We start from the raw sequence: 26,166 nt of genomic DNA on the forward strand, positions 1-26,166 counted from the left end.
GCGCCATGGGTTTTGCAAGACGGGTGATATATTATTATTATGAAATACGCGGGAAAATACACTTGGCCTTTTGTGAAAAGAATAATATTTGCGCCAAAAACCCAGGTCACGACACGCCGGTGCCCGGTATTATCGTCTGGTCGGTCATACACTGAACACTCGCGCGGTACACCCAAATTAAAACTAAGTTAAATTATACTCATGAATCATGAATCAGTTAGTCAAGTCAAACTGGACAAACTGTCAGTAAATGTGACAAAAGCGGCACTATTCAATCTTTCGATCATTATTGATTTTGTTATAAACAATAAACATTATAATACATTCTGTCATACAGAATAAATGGGGGTAGTGTTTATTATTGTTATATTATACAAACAACACAAACAATTTTGTGTGCATCATTTTGTAGTTTTCGTCAATCGTCATTGATATGTATTTATTTTTTTCGTACAAATACAAACATCTTCAGCTTTTACATAATACTCTTATATTTTTTTAATTTTCTTCCGGAGATCATTTACATTTAATAAATTATAAATATAGCACATGTACACCATGACTCATGAGGCATAATTTCAGCATTTTTTACTGGTGGTTGTGAGTTTAACATTTTTTCGGGATGGTATCAATATATACTGTAGGTATGTAATTAATATTCTCGCTTTTTCCTTTTAATTACCATTATCAGTCATATCGACCAATGCAATGTTAAACTTTCAAATATCTATCAATTGGTGGAATTAAAGTATAAAAGATTATGTTATAAGTTTCGACGAAACAGTCGCTTGTTCACGTAGTGATTTATTAAAATAGGTAGTTAATAGCCAATAGGCAATGGCGTGATAAAGAGGCGATAATCGAGAGGCGGCCGCCTCTGAATTTTTTATAGATGGTGGATCGTGGATGAGTGGGTAATGGCCTACAGACAATAATTAAGTACTTAATACAATAGAGGTTAAAAATAGAAATAAAAAAAAGTAAATAGGTGGGGTGATGGAATATTAGACTACTTATATGGTCTCTAAAAAATCTCAAGTTTGCCACGCTACTGGTAGTAACAACAAGCACGTATCTAGAACCTCATCTTGGGAGGGGCGATTAATTTTTTTAGAAATAGTCCATATCCTCCATAGACAATAATACATTTATGCCGATGTAATCTTATATTAAGAGGACGTCGCACCCGCATATGTTGTCTCCGTCTTACACACATACTACATAGACAAAATGTGTTTACGCAGTCTCAGTAGAACTCGCTCAATTTCGGTTCTTAAAGTAAATATAGGTACCTGTTATAAAAATAATATATGACAATATTATGGAGGGCAAAACGATGAGTTTTTTTTTAAATTAAAATTTTGAAAAGTTAAAGGTTATTTAAAAATTTCGAAATTTTCGCTATTTTTAAACGATATAATAAACGTTATATTGGAAATAATGGAAAAAACTCATCGTTTTGCCCTCCAAAATATACTGCCATCTTTTAATTTTATAATAGGTAGGTAAATATTGTACCTATGTATATTTAGTATAGAACCGAAATTGAGCGAGTTCTACTCAGACTGCGTAAACGCGTTTTGTCTATGTAGTACGTGTGTAAGACAGAGACAACAAATGCGGGTGCGACGTCCTCTTAAAAAAATATATATATTATTATCTATCTCAATCATTATCACGATTGAACCGATACTATCTTAAATCATAAATTCGTAATTATTATACAAATTTATTAAAAAAATTACAGATCATAAAATATCTATAATTTTATAAGTTATAAGATATATACTAACTACTAAGATAGACTATAATACGAGCTTTCGGGAGGGAGTGGCGATCGCCCCCACCGCCCCCTCAGATACGTGCCTGAATACTGGTAGTAAGTACTGAAAAAGAGTTAATAATGCAGTATTAAATAGCAAGGAGAGAATATTTTTTTTAATATAGCAAACAATATAGATAACAATATTAACTGTTTGGGTTAAGTATTGAAAAAAATTAAATGTATAAACAATTTAAAAACAATATTGTTTAATACTTCAGAAGTACTATCGATAGATTTGTAGGTACTCTCTCATGTCTTCGTGTACATATATTATTTTTCGTTATAAATGTACTTATAATCTACTATTAGTATAGATTTTAAAATAAAAAAAATTGTTGAATAGGTACTTATTACAACCTTATTAAAATCGCATAAAATGTATTAATGAACAACAGAATATTTAACTATGGCTATGGTAAAAATTTAAAAAAAAAGATAAAATTAAAAATTTTAGAACATTCAATTTGCGGGCTTTTTAAATTGTGTGGTAACAGACTTAATGTGACATGTCACGTTGCGTATTATAGAAGTCAAAATAATATTATGATGAGAAACTTAGGTCTCGGCGTTAACTATTATTACACACTTGTACATTACTTGACAGTTGACATAATATCAGACTGTTTTTTTGACTACTTGTTTTATTATTAATAAAAGTAATTATTTTATCGATTAATAAATTCTGATGGTGCAACTATAATCACGCGGCGTCGTAGATAAGCAACTAAGTGTGCATTGCTGGTATTATTAAATTACTGTGTATGCCACAAGAAATATGAACAATAAATGTAAAGTTTTATGTTGTCAGTGACTCTGATCTCAATATAATTCATAATTAAATATGTTATCGATCATAGCTGTTGTATAGTAAATACTTGAATACATCAGTAAGGAACAGACATTTGAAAACGCAATCAAGGACAATCATTAACTGTAAAAAGATATATAAACTAGAATACCTATTTCTAAATAATATATTGTTTTACATAATATTAATATATTATTCCGCCTTATTACACCATGTGTCCATTAATAAATTACAATACAATATTCAATAAATAAAAATAAATAGTCGTATGGCCGATATAATTATTCAATGATTTAACATTAACGGGCGACGGGCGTGCAACAATATCTATATGTTATATCTAATTAATATATAGCTTCTAAAAAAAGAAATAATATTCAAATTGTATTTAATACTTACTTGAAAAAAATGAATTGAGTAAACAGAATCGATGAGTAGGTCTTAAAATATTATTTTTTTTCCGCATACATCATAGTGCTAAAATTGTATTTTGTGACTTGTGAGAGTGGTATTTTTTATGTGAAGTATAAAACCGTCACGAGCGCTATAGTCGTTGCTTCGATAGTGTTATCTAATTTCTATACATTTTATTTTTATCATAACAAGTTATTGATAAATATTAAATTGTAAATAATAATACATACAATTTAAAATACAAGCAAAATTTTTTTAATTTAATACTTAAAATGGTCTTTTTAAATAACAAATCATTCCAGGTATATAGTAATTAGTAGGTACTATATTATACATAGTCATATAAAGCAAGGTTCAAAGTATTGTTCAATATTCTATGATCTATCTAAGATTCTAAGGTAAATATTATAATTTTATGTCTAATTTGTATATGTATAAATAATGTTGTGATTAAATAATATATAATTAAAATTAGATTTGTAGCAACTTATATATTTCGATTTAAAATTATTTAGGTACTGTTTAAAGCCAAAATGAATATATCAACTGAAATTGAACTGGGACTGAAACGATTGTGCAACCCAGCACTGATCAACGACCAATGTTTTCAAACATTACTACAAAAGGCTGAAAAGATACTGGGAACATTATTGAGTGATACATCGGAACAAACATTACCCGATGGTAAGAGCCAAGTATCACACAATACTAAAAATCTATCTAATCTTATTTAAAAAAAAAAATCTTTTTCTTAGTTTATAAACTTGTCAACAATTATAATATTGATTTTACTATAAATTATAATATTATTTTATCATCATAAAATCATGTATTATAGAATAAGATGTATTCTCACGATAGTGACATGCTATTCAACTTTTTACATGAAGTTATTATTTTACTTGTTCGATAATCTTGTAGATTTAATTCATACCTATTGTTACTTGTAGTAATGTAGTATAATAGATTACTTATATTTTATCAATAATGTATAAAAGCATCATTCAACATTTTAGATTCTGAATGGAGTGATGAATGTATTGATTAATTTTTTATATATATCACGCATTTGTGTTTAATAATCTTTATTTGTTATGTACCTAATTAAAATTTTATTTTCTACTTATTTAGGTACACATTTACACAAATTTAAATTAATTAATTAACATTTTTTAACTTAATTAATAATTTCTATTAAATCTCTTTTTATTTCAGAGTCTACCATAAATATAACATCTAAACAAGATATTGCTAAAGAAGCGTATGCTTCATTAGTAGTTCTGTTTACAATTGCTAATAGACATTGTTTAGATGGAAAATCATTGAACCAAAACTTACAAACACTAGTTTTGGCTAATACTGATCGTTTAACAGAGATCATTAAAACCTATGAATCTGTTAGACCACGTCTAATGGAAGTTTCCAAAATGACCACTACATCGTTGGCTAATGTGGTCGATGTTGAATGCCGCCTCAACTACTATGTACAAGTCAGTATATCATATTTATAATTTTTTATTACCAATAAGCAATAACAATTTTAACTGTAAAATTTTAATCTATTTTAAAATTATTGTCGCGTTACATATCATTTGCCGCTTAAATAGTATATATTATTTTTTTGATTAATGAACAATGCACATTGTGCGCCAGTCAACTTTAAATTATATTATCTAACTATATACATATAACTCGATAAATAATGTGATGTGCTTATAAACTATAACATTATTTGTTTACTAATTATTACAATAACAATAAATGTATCTGTTTTTAGTCTAGTGTTTTTGATGACGTATCTGAATTCTTATACAATGTGCGGCTGAAGACAATAGACAATGGCACGATCAAATACATTGATTTTGTCTGTAATACACAGGAACTTCAAGAATTAGTATTTAAGTTAAAGGACGCAGTTCGGCATTTAGAAAAAATTGCTTCAGCCAATTAAGATTCATAAAATATTGTATCATATTCAATCAATAGTCTATACTATGTATTTACTCATTCCTAATTTTTCTTATTACATAATATATTCTATTACAGTCTTAATATATTATATAAATATTTTTTTTTAATTTCTGTAAGACAATAAATTAAATTACATGGAAAAAACAATTCAATTTTAACAAGGATAAACGTAAAAAAAAAAACAGAATATTTAACATAAAATAAAACTAAACAAAAATAAAGTATAAATTGTAAGAATGTATGAATAAATTATTTAGTTAATAACTATTCTAATATTTATTTTTTTGACTGTCTGTCAAACACAGCAACTTTATATGCTTCATTGAACTTTTCTAAAGCTATAAATGTTAATACAGTATGAGGTCCAATTCTTGCAAAATATGGCACGATGCCTTTCCACAAATTGAAGAAACCTTCATTCTTCACTACTTTCACCATAGCATTTATTGTGCCAGTATATTCCGGTACTCCATCAATAATTTTCATGCTTTGGATTCTACAAAATAGAATTAAACGATCATTGTAATAGTAATTTATACCAACATTTTATCTGAATTCTATTTTATTCATACCTAGTTTTGGCAATATCTACAGGCAGTGAGGCTACAGTTGTAATGGCACCAGAAGTCATTGATGAAGCAAAGTGCAATACAATATTATCTTTGAAATAACCTGAAACAACATCGGTTGAATACCATTAAATTAATTTTTTTTTTAACAATAGTATAATATTATTAATATATATACTTTAACATAATATTATATATGTGTTTAAACAATTGTATTAATAATTGATCTACTAGGCTGCCTATTATAAAAAATATAAACACAATGCTCTTGTACATTATAGTTTAACGATATAACGACATTACACTAATTAAGATTAATACAATGATGAATACAATTATAAAACTTTGGTATTTGTTAGTAATTATTTTTTGAATTTATTAAGTTGTTATATAAAATTGAATGATTATATTTAAGCTATATATTACCCATAATTTATTTGTAATTTAATACTATTCTTTTCAAATATAGATGAATCATGAATAAATTCTTTATTTTTTTAAATTACCTAAAATTATAAATTAAAAATGACAAAAATAAATAATAAAATCTAAATAAAATAAAATTATTCTAGTTTACTGAAAAAATATTCGTTATTTAAAATTTATTATACATATTTTATTTTTTTTGGCATAGAATAAAATTTTAATATTAAATTTATAATAACAATTATTATTAATTATTGATATTTTTTAACTTTGAATAAAATAGTTTATTATATTAATGAAATAATAAATACATTTAGGTACAAAATTCCCATATTTTATATTTCTGATTTATTATTAATTATTATTTATATCTAATGATGTATTTCATAACAATTTTCTACAATATTAAACTAGATTTTAATTAATAGATAGATTGGCAATTACTTATATACATAAATAGTGAACAATAAAGTAGTTAACACCATTAATGCACTAATACATAATATATAGATAATTTTTATTTTATAATCAACGGATTAATTATAAGTATAGTCAAATACCTACTAAAAATAAACTTTATATTTAAGAATTAATTGTTATTACCTAATTAGCATACTACATTAATACAAATTATACAGAATTCCAATAATAATATATTTTTTAATTTTGTCAATAATTTTTAAAAGTAAGAGAAACTCAGGAATATATAATCATTATAAATCACTTGAATATATTAATTTAGAGATGGTCATAAAATAATTTAAGTATTTCAATTAAAAGATACATAGCTATTGTCAATACTCTGAAAATTATAATTAGTACCTATATTGGTTGAGAAATCTCGTAACATAATAAAAGAAAGCAATCACATGATTGATTTTAATAATTCAAAAGAATTGTAATATATCTAGTTTTTATTATCCACAGATAAGATAAGTGCAATTAATTTATTTTTATTTCTAGAAATTAAAATGTATTTATAAGAACTCAACTATATCTTCTTTATAGGATTTTGAATAGAAAAAAAATATCAAATAAAAATTTTTAATTCAATAAAAAATTCATAAAATAAAACTGACATGATGTTTAAATACATTTAGTTTTATTTTTATACTAAAAAAAAATATAAAAATTTAACCTAATTAATAATTGTGAATTATAAAATAAAGATAATTAAGCACTCGTTTTAAAACAATGGTAAATACAGCAAAAAAAATGAAAAGACTAAATGCAATTTGTGAAACCTTTTAATTAGCTTAATTAAGTTTTAATATCACTAATGTATTAAAAGCTGGGAATCAATTTGTAAATTCAAAATCTATTTATATCAAGAGGTGTCTCATGAATGATTCTATTTTATTGAATTAAAATTGTTGAAATATTTTAGATAATTATTACTATATTAGAGAGCCAATTATTATAAATCATAACATATGTTGTTTCATCTTTAATTATTTACTGTCAAATGATTAAATAAATGATTATTTTAAAATGTTCATACAACCATGCATACAACTTATTATTAAATATTTAATATATAGTTTGATCCATAAACATTAAACATATAGAATTGATAGTAGAAACTGAACTCCCCGAGGAACAAATATTTGTAGAAAAAGAAAGAAGTTTAATAACAAAGATAACAATATTTAAAAAAATATGGCATATACTCTAGGTCCCATCATATGATTGGGTCTATTGACTAGCAATGTTGGAATTTGGCAACATATAGTTTGGTATGATAGACATGCTAATTAATATGTCTATGGTTTGATCATCTGAATACCAGTCATTCACATTCAAATTGTTGTTAAATGATAAGTTGACTAATCCAAAATTAATTTTTTTAAATATACTGTTAATTAATTAATAATATATTATTTACCTACTTAATATTTATGATTAAATATGGAAATAATTATAAAAAATCCAATGACATTTATAAAGTTATTTACAATGTTTGAAGTACAGATATTATGCATGCTTCATCAATCATTATAAAACCATAAATTTATTCAATAAAATTGGGCCCAAGCCACGTATAGATAATCGTCCATAGCATTTTAACTCACCACTCTTGAGGTAAATTTCTTTTGATTGAGAATATGATGCAAGTTGAGCCATATTGACAACAGCTGCCCTTCCCATTGTGGCAATGCATCCTCTCCACCATGTAGCAATACCTTCTTCCTTAGCAATCCTGGCTAATGCATTGAAAACACTAGTGTAACCACGTCTTTCCGACAATGGTAATTGTCCATCAGATGTCATTCGTATGAGTGCTACTTCAGCCGGGGGTACCGACAGCAGCACCAGTCACACCAGACACCAGGGCCAAGCCCAGTTTCACCAACAGATTAGGCGGTTTGTTGTCTTCCCTATACGAATAAGCAACAGACGCGTTGTTCATAGCACAAAAGTGAATGTTGGTGTGTTCTGACAACACTCACCCAGTCATAATTGTGAACAACGAGTTGTACATGCCCAATCGCGTGGTCGAATACGTGGCTTGTCTCAGGATGCCGGCGGACAGTCCGGGATAAAACGCCGTAACACCCTTCTCCTTGATCATGGAACGAACGATGCCGCCCATGGACTTTTGCGCTTCAGTGGCAGTGACGTCGCGTCCGGCCATCTGCATGCGGTTCTTCAGCACGTCCAACGGATGCACTATGACGGTGGCCACAGTCCTATAAAACGTACGCCATGACAACAATAACAGTAGTAATGAATGATATAATATTAGGTATTGTCACGGGCCGTGTAATAGGCCATGTGCGTAACCCGCGGCTGCTGGTACTTACGCGGATAGTCCGCCGTTGAAGAACTTGACCAGAGGCGGTAAAGGCACGGAATCACTCATGATGGCGTTTGTGTATATGTTTGTGCGTGCTCAATTGCTCTAAGTATTGTATGAGAGATTTAAAGGTCTTTCTTGAACATGTCACTGCGGCACTTATATTCACAACTGCTCACAGTGTGTGTCTGTCACGGCTGTAGGAAATTCGAAGAGTGCGTATTAATTTTTAAATGATTTATTATAGCGCGCGAGCCGCCGTTCGCGATATCCCCACTGAATTTAATTGATTTACAGTCGGCCAGTCGGCGCGAATTTAATGAGAGGGGATGACCGGAGGAGAGAGAAATTAATAATTGAACAAAAATAAAAAACTTTAAACGTTCGACACTGGCCACCGGAATATTAGAATAATATAAATTACATCATTACCTATTATTATTGTGCACACATTATATTATTATTGACTATCGAAATAATATTAATGTATAATATTTACTATATTTAAATATTCTATACATCGACGAGTTTTCTACGAGGCACAGATATAATGATAAAAATAATAAACAAAAAAATAACATAATCTATTCGGTGGAGCCGCAAGGACATGTCCGTGGGCGTGCGTACAACCTCGGCTGCCAAAAGCGCTCGGAGTTAGCGCGGGAAACAGCTGACTAGCGGGTATACACTATACGCGGTTGTGAGAATTTACGACTTACGACTGCCGACTGCTTTCGATACGATTAATAGAATTTCCTATTACTCGATGTATTTCACAGTGGATTCGTATTCCAAATCCAAACATAACTAAATACACCATGTCACCATACTTGATCTCATGGATCCATACGAGAATATTTCAGACATCGTTTACGTGTATGATGCGCAGGACCGAAGATTGGCTAGCATTTTGTTTGGGTAAACCTATTGGTTATATAACATAGAATCTCCAATTTTTAAAACAAAAAAATTCTAAATGGTACCTAATTAAATTATTTGTCTTTGACGTTCCCCCCTGGTCAATCTACTAGAGACGCTAGCGTAATTGTATACATTTTAAACCCACCAGCTTTTTTTTCAACAAAATCCAACCTTCATAGTTTAAATTTGTTTCAGTTCTAGGCTTACATGTATCATACAAATTATAACTTACAAGTAGCCTAACTGCATAATATAATAAATAATAATAATAGTTACGCATAGCTGCATAAAGGAGTCTATATAGCACTCAAAAACCAAAATATTTATACATTTGTTATTTAGGAACTACTTACATTATTCAGAATCTACGATCTCAACCGATAACAAAAGAATATTGCAATGTACTTAAACTTTTTGAGCTATTAATAAACATTTAAAATGGTTATTTTTTAAATTAAACATTTTTGAAAATTTAATTCAAAATTCCTCATAATATATAGATAATTTAAAAATAATGAAAACGTATATAATCTCTGGAAGTTTTTATAAGCGTGGCTTATGAACTTTAAAGTTCAAATTTTGATGAAATTTGATTTTTAAATAAGAAATAACAACTTTTTCTCCATCTATTTTAGTTATTTTGTTTGAATTAATAAAATATTAGATAAACGTAGACATATGAAACCTTTTTGAACATTGCCTACTTTTATTATTGTTTTTTATATTATACACAATTAAATTAAAATAAATTAGACTAATTTTAAGTTATTATTAATACCACAAACTTATTTGCATCGTTGACCGTTCTATTGTTCTATGATATCGACAAACAATTTTCAGGAAAAATTATTTCAACCGCTTGAAATAAGCAATAATTAATAACAATAAATTAATATATGATTATATGAAACATTTCTGGACTGTCCAAATAAATAAAGATCCACATCAACCCATCTCTTATTTCGCATAATTGTAATATTTTATTTTCTTTCATATTTACTTATACAAATATACAATAATTTAATTAAAATTTAACATTATTGCATTACAAACATATAGTGATCTACGAGGTACATTTGAAATCGTACTAAACTACAGAAGTGATTTCTCCGGTTTTTTTAACATTTTGAAACTAGCCAATTGATGATGCTAAAATTAAATTTAAGGCAGGAGCGGCTCTAGGGGGGGGGCTAGGGGCCGCAACCCCCCCAAAGCCCGTATTTATAAAAAAAATTATATTGTTAACAAAAAATGCATATTATAATATTGTCATAATATAGACTATATGAGCCATAGAGCTTACGATGGTGTATACGATGTATACCTGCTGGCTGCTATCTATTCTTACGAAGAACCAATAAGGCTATAAATAAACTATATTGATATAAAATATACTATAGTATGATACTATGATATTATTATTTTATTGCCTACTTAATGTTTATAATAAAATAAATATTCTAGATTTCTAGATCAAATAGATCATATTATTGATATTTTCGCCAATTTAAAAAATAGGCGTCTTGAATTTATGTTGTAAAAATTGTTGTTTTCTTTTTGTTATAAGATTTTGTAAAATTATAACCTAGGCTCTGGAGCCACCCCTGATTTAAGGTATGGATTGCAATGATTGCAATCAATTTCTTTATTATTTAAGAAGAAGATCAATATGTTAAGAGGACGCCATACCTGTAGGTGTTGTCTTCGTCTTACAAGTACCTACGTATAACATAACAAATCTACGCTCAGGAGATCACGTTTAGCTCCGTTAGTTTAAAAATTAGAGTTAATCGATCTATTATGAAACTAGATGGTAAGAACATTATCTATGTTCGTATGTTGGTTTTTACGACTACTTAGTTTTTAAGTGAGTTATGACTGTTTTGAGCATTTTTATATACGCCAATAACAGGCTAAAAAATTTAACAATCATAAAAAAACAACATACGAACACAGATGTTCTTACACCAAGTTTCATAATAGGTCGATTTACTCTAATTTTTAAATTAACGGAGCTAAACGTGAACTGCTAAGCGTACATTTGTTATGTTACGTACTTGTAAGACGAAGACAACACCTGCGGGTATGGCGTCTTCTTAAACAGTTAAGAATTATAAAATTATTTTCAATATTTTTTATCAAATTTTTAGAGTTTTGAGCTGACTATTTGTACATATACACCTATACCTATGTATAAATATTTTATATTATTTACTACGAATAATGCATTAGAGAGTATTGTGCATAGATACTATTTGCTCAATGAATTGTATGATTAATTCAATATAAACAGTAATACAGTATTAAACGTTCCTAAGTTTTACGATTAATTATGCACGCGTAACATTATGCTTATAAATAAAACGATAAAATGTTATATGTTTATGTATGTAATATGTATATATTACCTATACCGGCTATCAACTATACCTATCCATTTATTTCCGACAGTACTTATCGATACTACTATACTAACTACTAAGTATCTAATAATTGTATAATCAATTATATAATATACTATGTGTATGTTTTTGTACGTATGTGTATTAATACTCATATATTATAATTAGACTTTAAAACAAGTATTCTATCCTATACTTAGTACTTAGTAGTTAGTACCCAAGGTATAAATACAAAATATACCCTAGCGATCAGCGTGATAATCAACTATTAATTTATATCTAAATTTAAATAGGTATTTGTCATTGATAAAAATTTTATAATATGGTAAATACTAAATGAGATACCTATAACCTTTAGTAAAGTCTCGATGGTAGTATTCATGCAAGTATATAACCACAATAGGTTCGCCATAATGTAGTTTAAAAGTTAAAGTATAGATACCATCAAAATAATTCACTGCAATACTCTTCAATCTTTATTTGTGGTTAAAACGATTTAATGTTAATCAAAATTTAAAAATTATCTCAATAATATTTATGCTTGTTGCCAGTATATGGGATTATAGTATATGGGATTATAATTATACATTTGTGATTTCAAAATTTTCAAGTGAAAACATAATAAGATAAGTTTACACGCATTTGAAATTACCCAATATCTTACAATAAAGCTTACAATAATACAAAATATTAAATTAAATACTTGTTATAGCTTATATAGTTCTATAGGTAAATACAATAATTCTATACGTCATTGATCACTCACATAATTCATCCGTTTCAATTTATATGATTGTGATTTTCTTCAAGAGGTATAACAGGACACGCAACACTACACTGCGTATATATTATATTATAATATAGGTATATTGCTTATAATTGTTATTTTAAATGTAAGTAGGTAATAAGAAAATATGATCACGTTTTGAGGATACGAAATACTAAATACCCGGTTGGAAGCATACTACCTATATTATTCAACATTAAAATTATTATTACGCACTCAAGAATCGATATTATCTGTAATAATTAAAGTACTTTTGTAATTGTACTTGTTATACCTAAGTTTAAATTATAAGTAATAATAATAAAAGAGATCGTGTTAAATACATAGGTGGAAATCGAATACTATTATTGGTTAGGTCGGGTAGGAGCTAACTACTTAAAATACAATAAAAAAGTTTTCTCATCTTGCTCGAATTTCCGTTATTAACATTTTGAGATAATGTCACACAATTATTTATTTTTATTATTTGATTTACCTAATATAGCCTATAGGTATTTAAAATCTTGAAAATTCATAAATTATTTAAATTATAACATTTTCTGTTTAAATACCTAAGGTTTGTTTTATATTTAAAAATTTAAAATATTATAAAGACATGTGCACATTTTTATTTAAGAACTTTAAGTTCAAATTTTCTATTTTTCTATCTTTGCCCAGAAATTTTTGTTTGTAGGTATAGATAATAGATAAGAACTGTCTACTCAATAGTTTTTTTAATGTATTGAATTCAAACTGACCACATATTGCATAAGTAAACTATCAAGTTTTTCATGATTTGTTTTTAAAATAATGACAAATTATTACCATTCACCATTCACGAACCATTTCAAGGAAAATAAGGATTTTTTTCAGTCAAAATATTTACTAACTTTTATAACATAAAAAATATTATACTATAAATACGAACTTCTGTGTCTTTCGACATATATTATTAATAAAACTAAAAACGTTAATTATATGTATAATAATAATAATAATATAATTAATAAAAATAATTAATATTTATTATTTTTCATTTGAATAAATGGACAAAAATGTTATAAATTAGTTTCCACTTTAAATATAAACTTTGGCAATATACTTCATATTACTCATAGCAGTCATAGCCCTGAGCCCATCATAGGTTTATTTATAAATTGTATTATAAGATACCTATCCCCTACCGTAAAAAAATTAAACTGTATATAATATCATATACCTATCCCTTATTTTTACGTTAGGTATTTGTTCTTACTAATTATTACTACATACGACTTAAGTATTTGTTAATTAAACAGTAGGTATATCTACGTAACGACAGTATTATCGAAATGTATTAATTATATCGTTATGAAAAAAGTATGCGGTACTGTTATCGGTATCACTAATATAGGTAGTAGTATTGTCCATAAACCAAACAATAATAAAGTACAAGTCCTTGTAAAGTGTCCTAGTAAATAGCAACAAAAAAAACCAGTCGTGTACAGAAGCACAGTAATAATATTATACACAAGGTCATAAATGCGTGATTTGACACGATTTATTAATAATTCATTTTATACTTGTAAACAGTTAATAGTTATAGACGAATCATATATTTTTATGCAAAGGTATATACATTTTAATTTTTAATATTTCTTTATGTTTTTGATATTTTACATCTATATCTATCGTAACTTAATTTAAATTTTCATTAAAATATTCATAAAACATATCATGGCTAATACGGGTCAAGTACTCAAGCCTCAATAAGTTGTTATCCAAGTCATTAGACTGTATATAGTTAGGTATATCAATACATTATATTATACACCTGTGACTCGTTATACGAGTATCTCGTGCTCTATATCGAGCATTCTATAATGCTCCTGCTCCATGCTTCATATAATCATATGTTTATAACTTCACTTATCAGAAATCACAATAAGTGTCACAGAATAAAAAATAATAAAAAAATTTCAAATAATTGTTTTATGTTTTAATAATCATTATCGGTTATATCTTCTAAATTGCAGACAAAATTATGATAAATATAGTGTGCATATATTATCTTCACGAGGAGAACTTGATGAAGAATTGGGAAGACTAAGTATGTTAGTTATCCAGACTTCACTAATTTATGAGTTTATGACAAAAATTCTCAATAGGTACCTACTCAGCATTTACTTAGTTATAAATCAATTTCGTTTAAGTATCATCTATTCTGCGGTTGATTGTTGCCAATTAAATATTTTTTTTATGATTGTTAGTTGTTACTCTTGTTACGGTAGATATTTTATAGTTAATACACTTAATTACCCACTTTTTTAATTTTTACGTATTTATGTTTTATGCGGACATGCGGTGATAATATATGAATGAATAGATAAAATAGTAGCAATAGCATTACTGCATTAGGCATACCTACCTCTCGGTATGACGGCAGGTATGGGTACTGTATCGGCTGCATCAATATTCACATATGGTACACTCATTATATATAATATTTTGCACGTAGGTACAATGAGTTATTTACACACGCACACACACACACACGCACACACATGCATATATATTAAATTACTTATGATTGATTATTATTTATTATTAATAAAAAAATGTTTAATCTTTTAATAGATTTCATCACACTGCAGCCACGCGCGGAACATACATATATCATATCAGTGTATCACATATATAACAAAGTGTACAATATTATAATGTATACATTGTATACTATTATGTCACTAATTATACGAATCATAGTACCCAATTTCGGTTATACCTAGTTAAAAATTTTAAAACCACTTAAGTAAAAACCACTATCTTTAGTATATAATATATAATATATATATATATATACCTACAGGGGAAGCCATAATCGTATAATGTATATATTATGTTAATTGTCCTGACTTATGACTTATAATATAGACAATATAGTTGTACATAACATTTGTATATTCATATTATGACGTTATGCAAAATTTAAAAATAGTATATCCCATAAACCTAGTGAGTGATTTATAATATTTTAATCATGTAGGTATAATAGTTTTAATTAGTATAATTTGATTTAAATATATTGGAATATAAGGCCGCAATATTTATATATAAAAATTTGTTTTAAAATCAATGTGCTTTTATAATGTATATAGTATATAAATATTAAATTTATAATATTATAGTCAATAATATCATGCAAGCATAAGCATTTTTGTTAGTAGGTACTAGCTGGTAGGTAGGTATAATACACATGATATTTTATAATATGGCAAATCTACATAAGTTCATACCTACTCTATACGAGAAAACGACTATACGTATGGCATATAATATATTATTGTGTATACTATCACGACGAGCAATGACATAAACACATCTATGCGTATTATGTATGTGTGTTGTCGTTATGACTTATGCAGTTAATAGTTATGTAGGTACCTATAGATATGCATAAGTATATTTACACACAAAGTTAGTAGTTGTGTAATATGTATCTAATATCTATATTATATTAATATATTATAAATATTATAATGTACATATGTATTATAGGTATATCCTAAATCATTCCATAATAATACGTGGTACCTATTACCAATACGCATAAGTACTCATACAGTCATACATGAGGATATACGACGTTCAAGCGCAGATAAAATAAAAATTATTCCTTTAAGAACTGCTAACAAAAAAAATCAAATAACGTTTTTCTTTCTATTCATTAAATACCGAAATGTAATATGTATATTGTACATATTATACAATACGCAGACTATAAAATATATTATACAGATATTGAGGTATTAATGTACAATCAGTTAAAGGACCTCTAAAAACCTTATCCGTCAAATCGCGCGACTCTTTGACCTATTAGGTACTTTGTTTGTGTAGGTATATGTATCAAAACTGTTTCTTTAAAATTGCGTTCTTATTTTCTTAAAAATAAAAATTTTAAACGCTCCGTTGCGCATATTATATATTATTTATTCGTATACAGTAAATAGGTGTACCCACTTTAAATACCAGTATTTATCAATGGTAACTGGTAAATAATAAATACCTACCTACATATCATCGTGTATGCGGTTATTTTACATCTTATATGTAGTTATGTTATATCTTAATATATATTATAGTTTATCATCCGATTTTAAGAAAAAACAATTTTCGTGTATATTTGCAGGCACTGATGAGGCACATAAATATGTACGACATACCAAATCGCCTATTATTATATATTTATTACTACTCTATATAGTCATGTAGGTATTAGCAATAAGGTCTGATTATCCAAAATGGGGATTAAATTCAAAGAATCTTAATCAAGGCCCTATAGTCTGCTATTTACATTATTTTAGAGTACCTATTCTGTAAATTAACGGCCATTTTTACTTTTCAAATAATCAACACAGAATCTTCCATATACTTACTGATATATTCAAACAGTATTTTTGTATGATTTGTATGATTTTGCACCTGCGTTAATTTGGGCTTGGGTATTGATGGTGCCCATTGAATGTAGGTATATATTATATTATTATGTATGTAACGTGCATATACTATACTTACCTATGTGTAATGTGTAAACGGATAACCCACCGCTACAGACGATTTATTACATGTAGCTATCTATACAAATACATTATATAATACCTACTCGCGTGTTTTTAAAATGCGTTGGTATAAATGATATAATGTATTATGACATTATTGACATTACCATGCCACATTTAACACGGTTTTGTTAATTATCATCATCGAGTTGTTTTTATTTTTATTCTTTCTAATTTCATTATGTGGATTCGTAGTATCTATTATTATGATTAAAATATGTCCTATGAATTATAATATAATCTTTCTATATACAAACAGCATGGGCGAAAACACGATTTCTCTCTCTCTCTCTTTCTGTATATATCAGGGGTGGCCAATCAGTCGATCGCGAGATGAATTTGAGTCGATCGCGACACCCTTTCGAATTTTTTTCAGAAAACAATTAAAATATTTTTTTTTTTTGTAAGTTTGTAAATTTGTATATCTTTTTATATCCCACAAATATAAAAATTATATTAAGAAAAAAGCAATAAATAACTATGAAAAACGAAATTATACACAGATATTAAATAAAAAGTGTAACACGCATGTACATATATAATATATTTTTTGTTTATTGACAACTTTTTTTTTTTTTTTTTGGTCGATCGCGACAACCTAGAAAATTTCGGAAGTCGATCGCAAGTCTATTAAAGTTGGCCACCCCTGATATATATAAATACACGTGTGTGTGTATTATACGCTGGTGGTATAGGGTGACCATCATAAATTCATAGGTACGTCCCGCGTTTACTATGGAATTATTGAATTATTCCTGTTTAAACATAATGTCCCCTTGTTCTCGGTGCTCGAATTGGAAAAAATATTGAGTACGGACGCTGGTTTTAGTTCAGAAAACACCGTTCCATAGCAAATAAATTGTAAAGTAACCCGTTATGGACTTCGTCCCTCACACCCCCTGCACATATAGTAAGGTACTATAAAGCTAATATTTTTCTTCGCTTAAATAAATGAAGGGGGACGCTGAAATCTATGAAAAAATGAAAACGGACTCCGTCCGCCTGCACCCCCCCCCCCCCAATTCGAGCACTGCTTATCCCCCTTAGTTATACCTAAACCTACTAGGTATTTAAGGTATTAGTAAATACTAAATAGTAAATGGTAAGTATTATTATGTTTTACTGTTTTGTTTTATTTTCCATAATATAATTATGTTTATGTTCAAAATTTTGCCAAAAATGTCACGTATAGGTATAATATTTATATCATGAATTATTATTAATATTATATTATTGACCATTGTTATTAATTATTTACAATTAAATACTACAATACTACAAGAATGCGATTAAAGTAGAACGGTGTTTACGGATTTACAACAATAACATACAAACAAATATAAATAAAAGTGTCTAGAACTGTGTAGTGTTGTTGGGCACTATCAAATCAAGCCGCCCTGCAGTCTTGTAATCAATCATCTCTATTACTTATATTGACTATTGTATAAATTATTACAGATTGTATATATTTTTTTTAATATCCTAACATAGTTTTCGTTAATTATTAAACCATTTAAACTTTAAACCCAACCTTACATTTTCTAACAGGTCTATTAGGTCTAACGTCGTTGCTTTTGGGTTTGCTTATTCTGAGTCAGCTGTTCAACTGTAATTATCTCATCTCCATACGGCACTATAATTATGAGCGTTTTCTTGGATTTCAACACTTGTATTAGTTATATTGGTTTTTAGAATAGTTCTTACTATTTTTTACTCTAATACAATATGTATAGCGCATATCATTGTCTTGAATAGTTTATGAATAATTAGAATAATAAATCTTAGTTAAATTTGTAATTTTTCTCTATTGTTTTACTTCGATTTGGTCCCAATGTTGAATGTATGATTTAACTTTAGAGTATCCTATATTCGTTATTCTCCCACAAACTCGATGATGTATGGTGAAGTTTTTTTAGAAAAACGTAACGACAACACCTTTTACCTACACTGTGCATAGAAGTGATATTTCTCTATAGTTTCTATAGCCCATTAGGTACATAATATACATATTCCGTAGTGTTTCTTTTCTCCATATTTTTTGTATTATGTTTCCTAGTTGTAGTACTATAACTTGATCTCCTTTGAATTAGGTACAACAAAATAACTAATCGTCATCTTTTGTTTTGATATATGTATTAATTGAGTTTTTTTAAGACAGTCAGAAAATAAAACATTTATTTAATAATTATAATATTATTGCACACAAAATAAAAAATATCATTAATAATATATTTTTATGCTAACTATAGGTCACGAGAGTAATGCGAATGTTGTGTTGCCGAGGTGCTGACGTCATCAATTATATTGATAATTATATATTTACCTTAATTTCAATTCATTATTTGGAAAATGGTCAACTTTAAAATTATTAATTTCAATGAACAAAATAAATAAATAAATAAGGAATGAAAAAAATAATTTAAACATAAATTACAAAACACTGATTTTATTGAACATTAAAAAAAAGAACCACAAAAATATTTTATTTATAAAACTCATTACACCTCCTCAATCCTTAACAATTAAAAACTTTAATTGTTGTGTATAAATTATACTAAAAAAATTACATAAATAACAATTCAATAATTGTACAAAAATAAATTAAATTAAAACATATAAAATATAAATGTTTACAGTATAGATTACTTGAGAAGACTTAAAAATATTTTGATAATTTTTGGATTTAATTTTTGTGAAACAAATTATCAGTAAAATTCATGCATGTCAACAATATTAATAGAAATTAAACCACTTTTAAATATTTTATGCATGTAAATATAATTTTAAACAGAGTAATAAAAATATACTATTTGGTTTTTTTCTAATAATTTATTAAAAAATATAATTAAGAAGTATTCAATAGCATTAAATTTAAATTATAAATTACATACAACATTGAGGTTTATTTATCTAAAATATTTATAGGTCACCTATTATTTTTCAATATTGATCTTTAAAAAATTTACAGAATTAACAATAATACCATAAATAATAATATACTGTCAATCACTAAGAATACTATTATGTATTATAATGGTTTTTTTTTATTTTAATGTGATAAACAAATAGTAAAATCCTCTATAAAAATACAAATTTAAAATAAATTATATATGATTATGAATAAAATACTAAATGTTTTATACTAAATAATATGTGCACTGTGCTAACTATGGACAACAAGTGTTAAATTATTTTAGAATATAAGCATACAATTTAGAATTGTAAAATTTAATAGTTTTTGGCACAGAACAAACAATAAATGAGCTTTCAAAATTAAATTTAAATATGTCTTAACAATATAACGAGCTAGTAAAATTGTATCATTCTTATAGGGATATAGCAGAACTCATCCCAGTAAAATTTTTATCATAATATGATTCTTATATTAAGTTTTGAACAATTAAAGCCGATATTTGTAAAAAAAACTTTATGGCTTCATGAGTTATACAATACATCAACCTAAGCATTGGTACATATACAGTTGTTTAACATATCAAATTATAATATGATTAATAACATTAGGTACTCTATTTAGGATAAGAGTGAATTGCTCAATAAATAAAAACTGATCATATCCATACGTCTCACTGTAAACTGTAAACAGCTTCTACTGCAAAAATTAGTAAAGACCAACAGTCATGTATGACAGAGTACTTATATGTCACCTAGATAGTCTGAATGTATAAGAGCAGTTCAAATTTATCCCAAGTAGAGTATAATATATTCCTTCAGAAATCACATTATCAAGATTTTACTGAAGAACAAAAAAATATCTTGAATTTAGTCGCATAAACATAGTAAGCACAGTGCATTTTTACCCTGTATATTTTCACATTTTAAAACATTGAGCTGAATACTAACATACTTATATCACTTAGTTACATGAATATAGGTATAAATAATTAAATACTGAAGGCACTTATATAAACAACTGTTATCATATTTTTTTTAAAACAAAATATACACCTTAATCTAAGACTAGAATTTGAGAGTAATAATGAACAAAATTTCGAAATATACGAAATATTAATATTTGGCTATACATAAATATTGAAGCTATCTAATAGTTATAGGCTTATTGTTTTAATTGGGTGACCATTTTTAGAAAAGTGAAAAACTAAATATATCTTTATATACACTCCACTACCACTCATAATATTAGTATGTTATTTGTATTGGAAGAGAAATAATTTAATTTTTTTGTTACACTATTTTTAATTTTAAATGTTTGATTCTATGTATGTTTGATCGTTGATAACTAGGATACGGATTAATATGCAAATATAGATATTTTTATTGGAATTGGCTATTTGAAATCTGATGAAAATTGTCACCGATTTAGACCATTTGTATGAAAATAACACAAATTGTATTTTGCATATTTGTAATTTTAAAATGAAGATAATTTCAAAGATTTTGAAAGGAGACAAAAAATTACTTGAAGATTTGAATGCAAATAATATGCATACATGAAGTTTAAATAAATACTGCTGTTATTGAGCAGTTTTTCAATACATAAGAATGTACTTACATATAATTGGAGCCTGGAGGAAGTTGACATACAAACACATTAAGAAACTTTTGATTGTCCAGTACAATAAAGTAAAATATGAATTTAATTTTTTTTTTTATTAATGTTGGCTAATATTTTGGATTGAAGATTAAAAATGTTATTTATTGACATAGAAGACAAAATACCCTTTTATTAATACTAAATTTTTATATAATTTTAAACAAAATGTTTAAGTGTACATTAAAAATAAATGCATATTTTGTAGCATATTACAGTATTTTTGTGCATATAAATCCGTTCCCTATTGATAATAATTATCAATTTAATGCCATAAATTTAAACTTGGCTAAAACGTAGATAAAATGCCTAAGGAAGTGTTTAAATTATTAATTTATGTAAATAATGTGGAGGGTAAAGAAAGGCTAGTTTTGATGTATTTAAATGTCTGAGGCATAAATTAAAGTTAACTGTCCCACCCCAAATAAAACCATGATCAAAACATTATAATTGAAAAAATATGATATAAAAAAAGTCTATCACATTTCCAATACAATGGTCAACCATGTCCTATAGAGATTTAATCACATATAGATTACAAATTTCCATATTTACGTTTCAAAAAATATTGTCATGGATATGTGATACTATTAATCATACAAGCAAATGGTAGAAAAACAATCATATTTTACTACACTGAAATCTTGTTAGCTCAAAACTCTTAAGTAAAAAAAAAATTCCTTTAGAAACGTTATGTAAACTGAATAGAGTATCTGGAAAAGAATTGAACACCATAACTTCACATTAGGTTAGGAAAGGTTAATATAACACTTTCGAAAACCTTAAAAGTATTTTTTATCTCTGCCATAATCTAAAGACTTACTAAAGATTTCAATTTTAATCATGAAGTTATTATATTAAGTTTTTCCCTTTTCTATATCTTTCTCAACTTCCATTTTCTCTTCACCTTTATTATTATTTGTACACTCGTCTTTATCGTTACCTTTTTCATTGATTTTATCTTCTATCATTTCCGATTTTTCTTCAATTTTATTGGCAGATAATTTCTGTACATCAGGTGATTGAGGTACAGCTAAAGTAGCCTTCTTTGCCTGACATTGTCTATGATGAGTATATAAGGGGTTAAAAAGTACACTAACTGACGGAGGCAAAGAATTGTGATAAGCTGAAGATGGCGGACATAACTCAGACATGGCTTTAAGAAAATCATTTGTATCTCCTGGATCTCCATTTGAATTATTTGGAAATGTCCCATACATGAATGGATTCATCGGGTTGGTAAATGGATTGTGATTTGTTGGTCGAACAGGTAGTAGAGCCAAAGAATGAGCTAATGTATTTTTTTTAGGAATAGGTTTTTTGGGTTTCTTAGCTGGAGAAGAAGGCATAATTGGACATAATGTTTGGGGATTAATTTTCATTAAAGGCACTTCAGCTAGCCTCTTCAAACTGTCTTCAGCCTTATCATCATCTTTTTTATCATCTCTTGATTTGAAAAATTTTTGACACTTCTTATCAATACCATTTATTTCTTTCTTTTTAGCTAAAACAGAAGTTTTTGATATACTTGGGTTCCAGTGTTTTGTTGGGGATGTTAATGTTTTATATTTGGTTCCTTGCTTTTTAATTTTTTCAACAATGGTATCTAATTTTGGTTTGGTCTTTTTTATTTTTGATCCAGGGTATACCTTTAAAACTTTTTTCTTATCATCATCTTTTTCGTCATTTATTATATCACTAGATTTAGATGGATTTTCATGTTTAACTATATCAGTAGGCTCTATAGTGACATTAGCTTGTATTTTTTCTCTACTCTGGTTAATATTTGTAACTTTCATGATACCGTTTTCGCTTATTTCCAATTGTACTTCTTTAGAATCTGTTATTTTGTCAATGACCATTATATTTTCATTTATTTTTGGAAGTACTTCTTCAATGCATATCTCCGTGTTGATAACATTTTGTTGCAAATCATTTTGTTTTTCTTCAGATTTTTCATCATCCTTTTTAGACTCAATTGTACTTTCTTCTTTTAAAACTTCATCATTTGAAAGAGGTTCAATTTCAATTTTAAGAATTCGATAAGTCATTGTAAGTGGATCTTTCTAAAATTAAAGATGTAATATAATGCCAATAATGCCATAATATATATATATATATATTTATTAAATAATTAAGTTAAATACTCACCCTTTTCCAATCAAACATGTAAACAACATCCATTAAGGTTAAGTGATCATCTAGTAAATAATTTTGGTAGAAAAACTCAACATGATGATCAGTTGGTATTAATTCATATTTAATGTAAACTAATTTTTTTAAATTTATTACTGTCAATGATGCAGGGCACCACAAATATCGTTTATGTTTTTCTTGTATATTCTGTTCAATTGAAAAAAAATGGTTAAATTTAAATAATTCTTTGAGACAAAAATGAAAATTTTTTTACCTTTTTGTCAATTTTTTCACATTCATAATAAAGACATATACTGATTGCATCACTGGCAGCAAATATATGATAGTCATCAGGTACTACACCACGGCTCATTGGGTCCCTGGGTAAATACACTTTGTTTCGATTGTAAAACTCCTTTCTCATTATCATTTCCTCTATAATAATAATAATAACATAATTTTGAATTAGTTTAATATAAAGTTTTTAGTAAGTACAATATTATCACTTACTTTGAAATAAACGTGGAACAAGTTTGTAAACAATATTTTGCAGGGTGTGATCTGGCCGGATATTGGATAAAGGTTTTGATTTGTGGACTAATACATCGCATATTGGACAATATTTGTTGCGTTCTAGATACTTGACAATACAACTTCGACAAACTAAAATAATCATATAATAAATTTAATAAATAAAAACTAATTAATGAATTATTTATTTTAATATTTAATTATTATTGAAACCATTTATTACAGATTAGTGCATAAAATAAGAGAAAATGTTTAAAACAGTTTTTTGTAGATAAAATAATATTTATATATTATTGAAAATAAATATATATTAATTGGTATAATAAAAGCTTTTATTATATTAATTAAATGTAATAGTTAAGTAATTATATAATAATGTTGGGACTTGGGATATATACTATTAAAGTTATATTTCATTATTAAAAAGAAATGGGGCTTCGTATCTTTAAATGTAAATTTGTCATTTGTATGGAGCCATAAATAATAAATAAATTGAAATTGTAGATTGTTATTCGGTAATCAAATTTGGCAGTCCTAATCATACCTTTTAATAGGAAATGAAACATAATGGGGTAAATGTTGATAAGGTATAAAATAGCAAAACAAACATGCATCACTGTCATAATAAAAGGTCAACTGTTTGGCAATAACTGTACGCTCAATTTACTCACAGGAATGCAGACATTCGATCACCGTTGTGGCGTCCACGAAGTATCCACCGCACAGAACACATAGTAGATGTGGATTTAGGTCGGTGACCTTCGGCTTACAAGATTGCATATTGTCGTCGCTCTGATCATCATAACGTCGTTACCATGACGCATTCGCGTCTACCTGGACACCCACGGAAACAAGAGTTAGACGCGGTTATTGCGTTCGCACCACTATAAAACTTACCCGGTATCGATACCGTCATTGGGGTAAAATTGTTTCCAAGTTCTCTATTTATATTTTGTGGGTCAACGGCAGGACCCAGAGAAGCGAAGATTTCACGGACAATCGGTTAACGGCACTAGCGGATTTTCAGAATAAAAATTTAAAATCTATCTGACCGTTCACGAACCAAAACTTCAGCAGATTTGAACGGTAAGTTGAAACGAAAACAAAAAAACAGAAACGAAAGCTTGGTCCGCAAAGCAGACGCGGATAAACACTGCGGTCTGCGAAACGAAAACAACAAAAACAAGTTGTCCGTTGACAAGGCGTTAACAGCAACCACCTGGCTCGTTTATTCCATGAAAAATTTTTTCTCTCCTCTTAAGTGGAACAAATCGATATTGAGAATTGAGATTTCTAGTTGTCATTTGTCGCAACTCGCAATGGGGCCTTCGTCTTCCTAATATGACGATTATCGACACTGTCACACTGAATACTGATTGTTTAGCCGAATTTTCGGATGGTACGTTTTATCATCAATGATTTTATTATGTAA

General features: G+C 27.4%; 3 protein-coding genes across 3 annotated transcripts; 1 reads left to right on the forward strand and 2 right to left on the reverse strand.

The window, feature by feature from the left end:
- The first annotated feature begins 3,246 nt into the window (after positions 1–3,246).
- Positions 3,247–5,282, forward strand: LOC132931700 (COMM domain-containing protein 3). The gene is made up of 4 exons (XM_060997642.1): positions 3,247–3,445; positions 3,563–3,731; positions 4,263–4,537; positions 4,825–5,282. The coding sequence occupies exons 2-4, from the start codon at positions 3,581–3,583 to the stop codon at positions 4,996–4,998; spliced, it is 600 nt and encodes a 199-aa protein (XP_060853625.1). The 5' UTR covers positions 3,247–3,445; positions 3,563–3,580; the 3' UTR covers positions 4,999–5,282.
- LOC132931699 (mitochondrial 2-oxoglutarate/malate carrier protein-like) lies at positions 4,547–9,222 on the reverse strand. The gene is given in 6 exon segments (XM_060997640.1): positions 4,547–5,514; positions 5,591–5,690; positions 8,086–8,308; positions 8,310–8,391; positions 8,464–8,703; positions 8,818–9,222. Coding segments are annotated over 6 exon segments (924 nt in total). The 5' UTR covers positions 8,877–9,222; the 3' UTR covers positions 4,547–5,294.
- A 10,705-nt stretch (positions 9,223–19,927) lies between these two features.
- Positions 19,928–25,920, reverse strand: LOC132930732 (polycomb group protein Psc-like). Its single transcript, XM_060996768.1, has 6 exons — positions 25,632–25,920; positions 25,406–25,568; positions 24,714–24,866; positions 24,478–24,638; positions 24,219–24,410; positions 19,928–24,133 (listed from the first exon to the last, which is right to left on the reverse strand). Exons 2-6 carry the CDS (start codon positions 25,512–25,514, stop codon positions 22,925–22,927), a joined length of 1,824 nt encoding a protein of 607 aa, XP_060852751.1. The 5' UTR covers positions 25,515–25,568; positions 25,632–25,920; the 3' UTR covers positions 19,928–22,924.
- Between the last annotated feature and the right edge of the window lie 246 nt (positions 25,921–26,166).

Source organism: Rhopalosiphum padi, chromosome 1, assembly GCF_020882245.1.
Source record: "Rhopalosiphum padi isolate XX-2018 chromosome 1, ASM2088224v1, whole genome shotgun sequence".
In the NCBI taxonomy this organism is placed as follows: domain Eukaryota; kingdom Metazoa; phylum Arthropoda; class Insecta; order Hemiptera; family Aphididae; genus Rhopalosiphum; species Rhopalosiphum padi.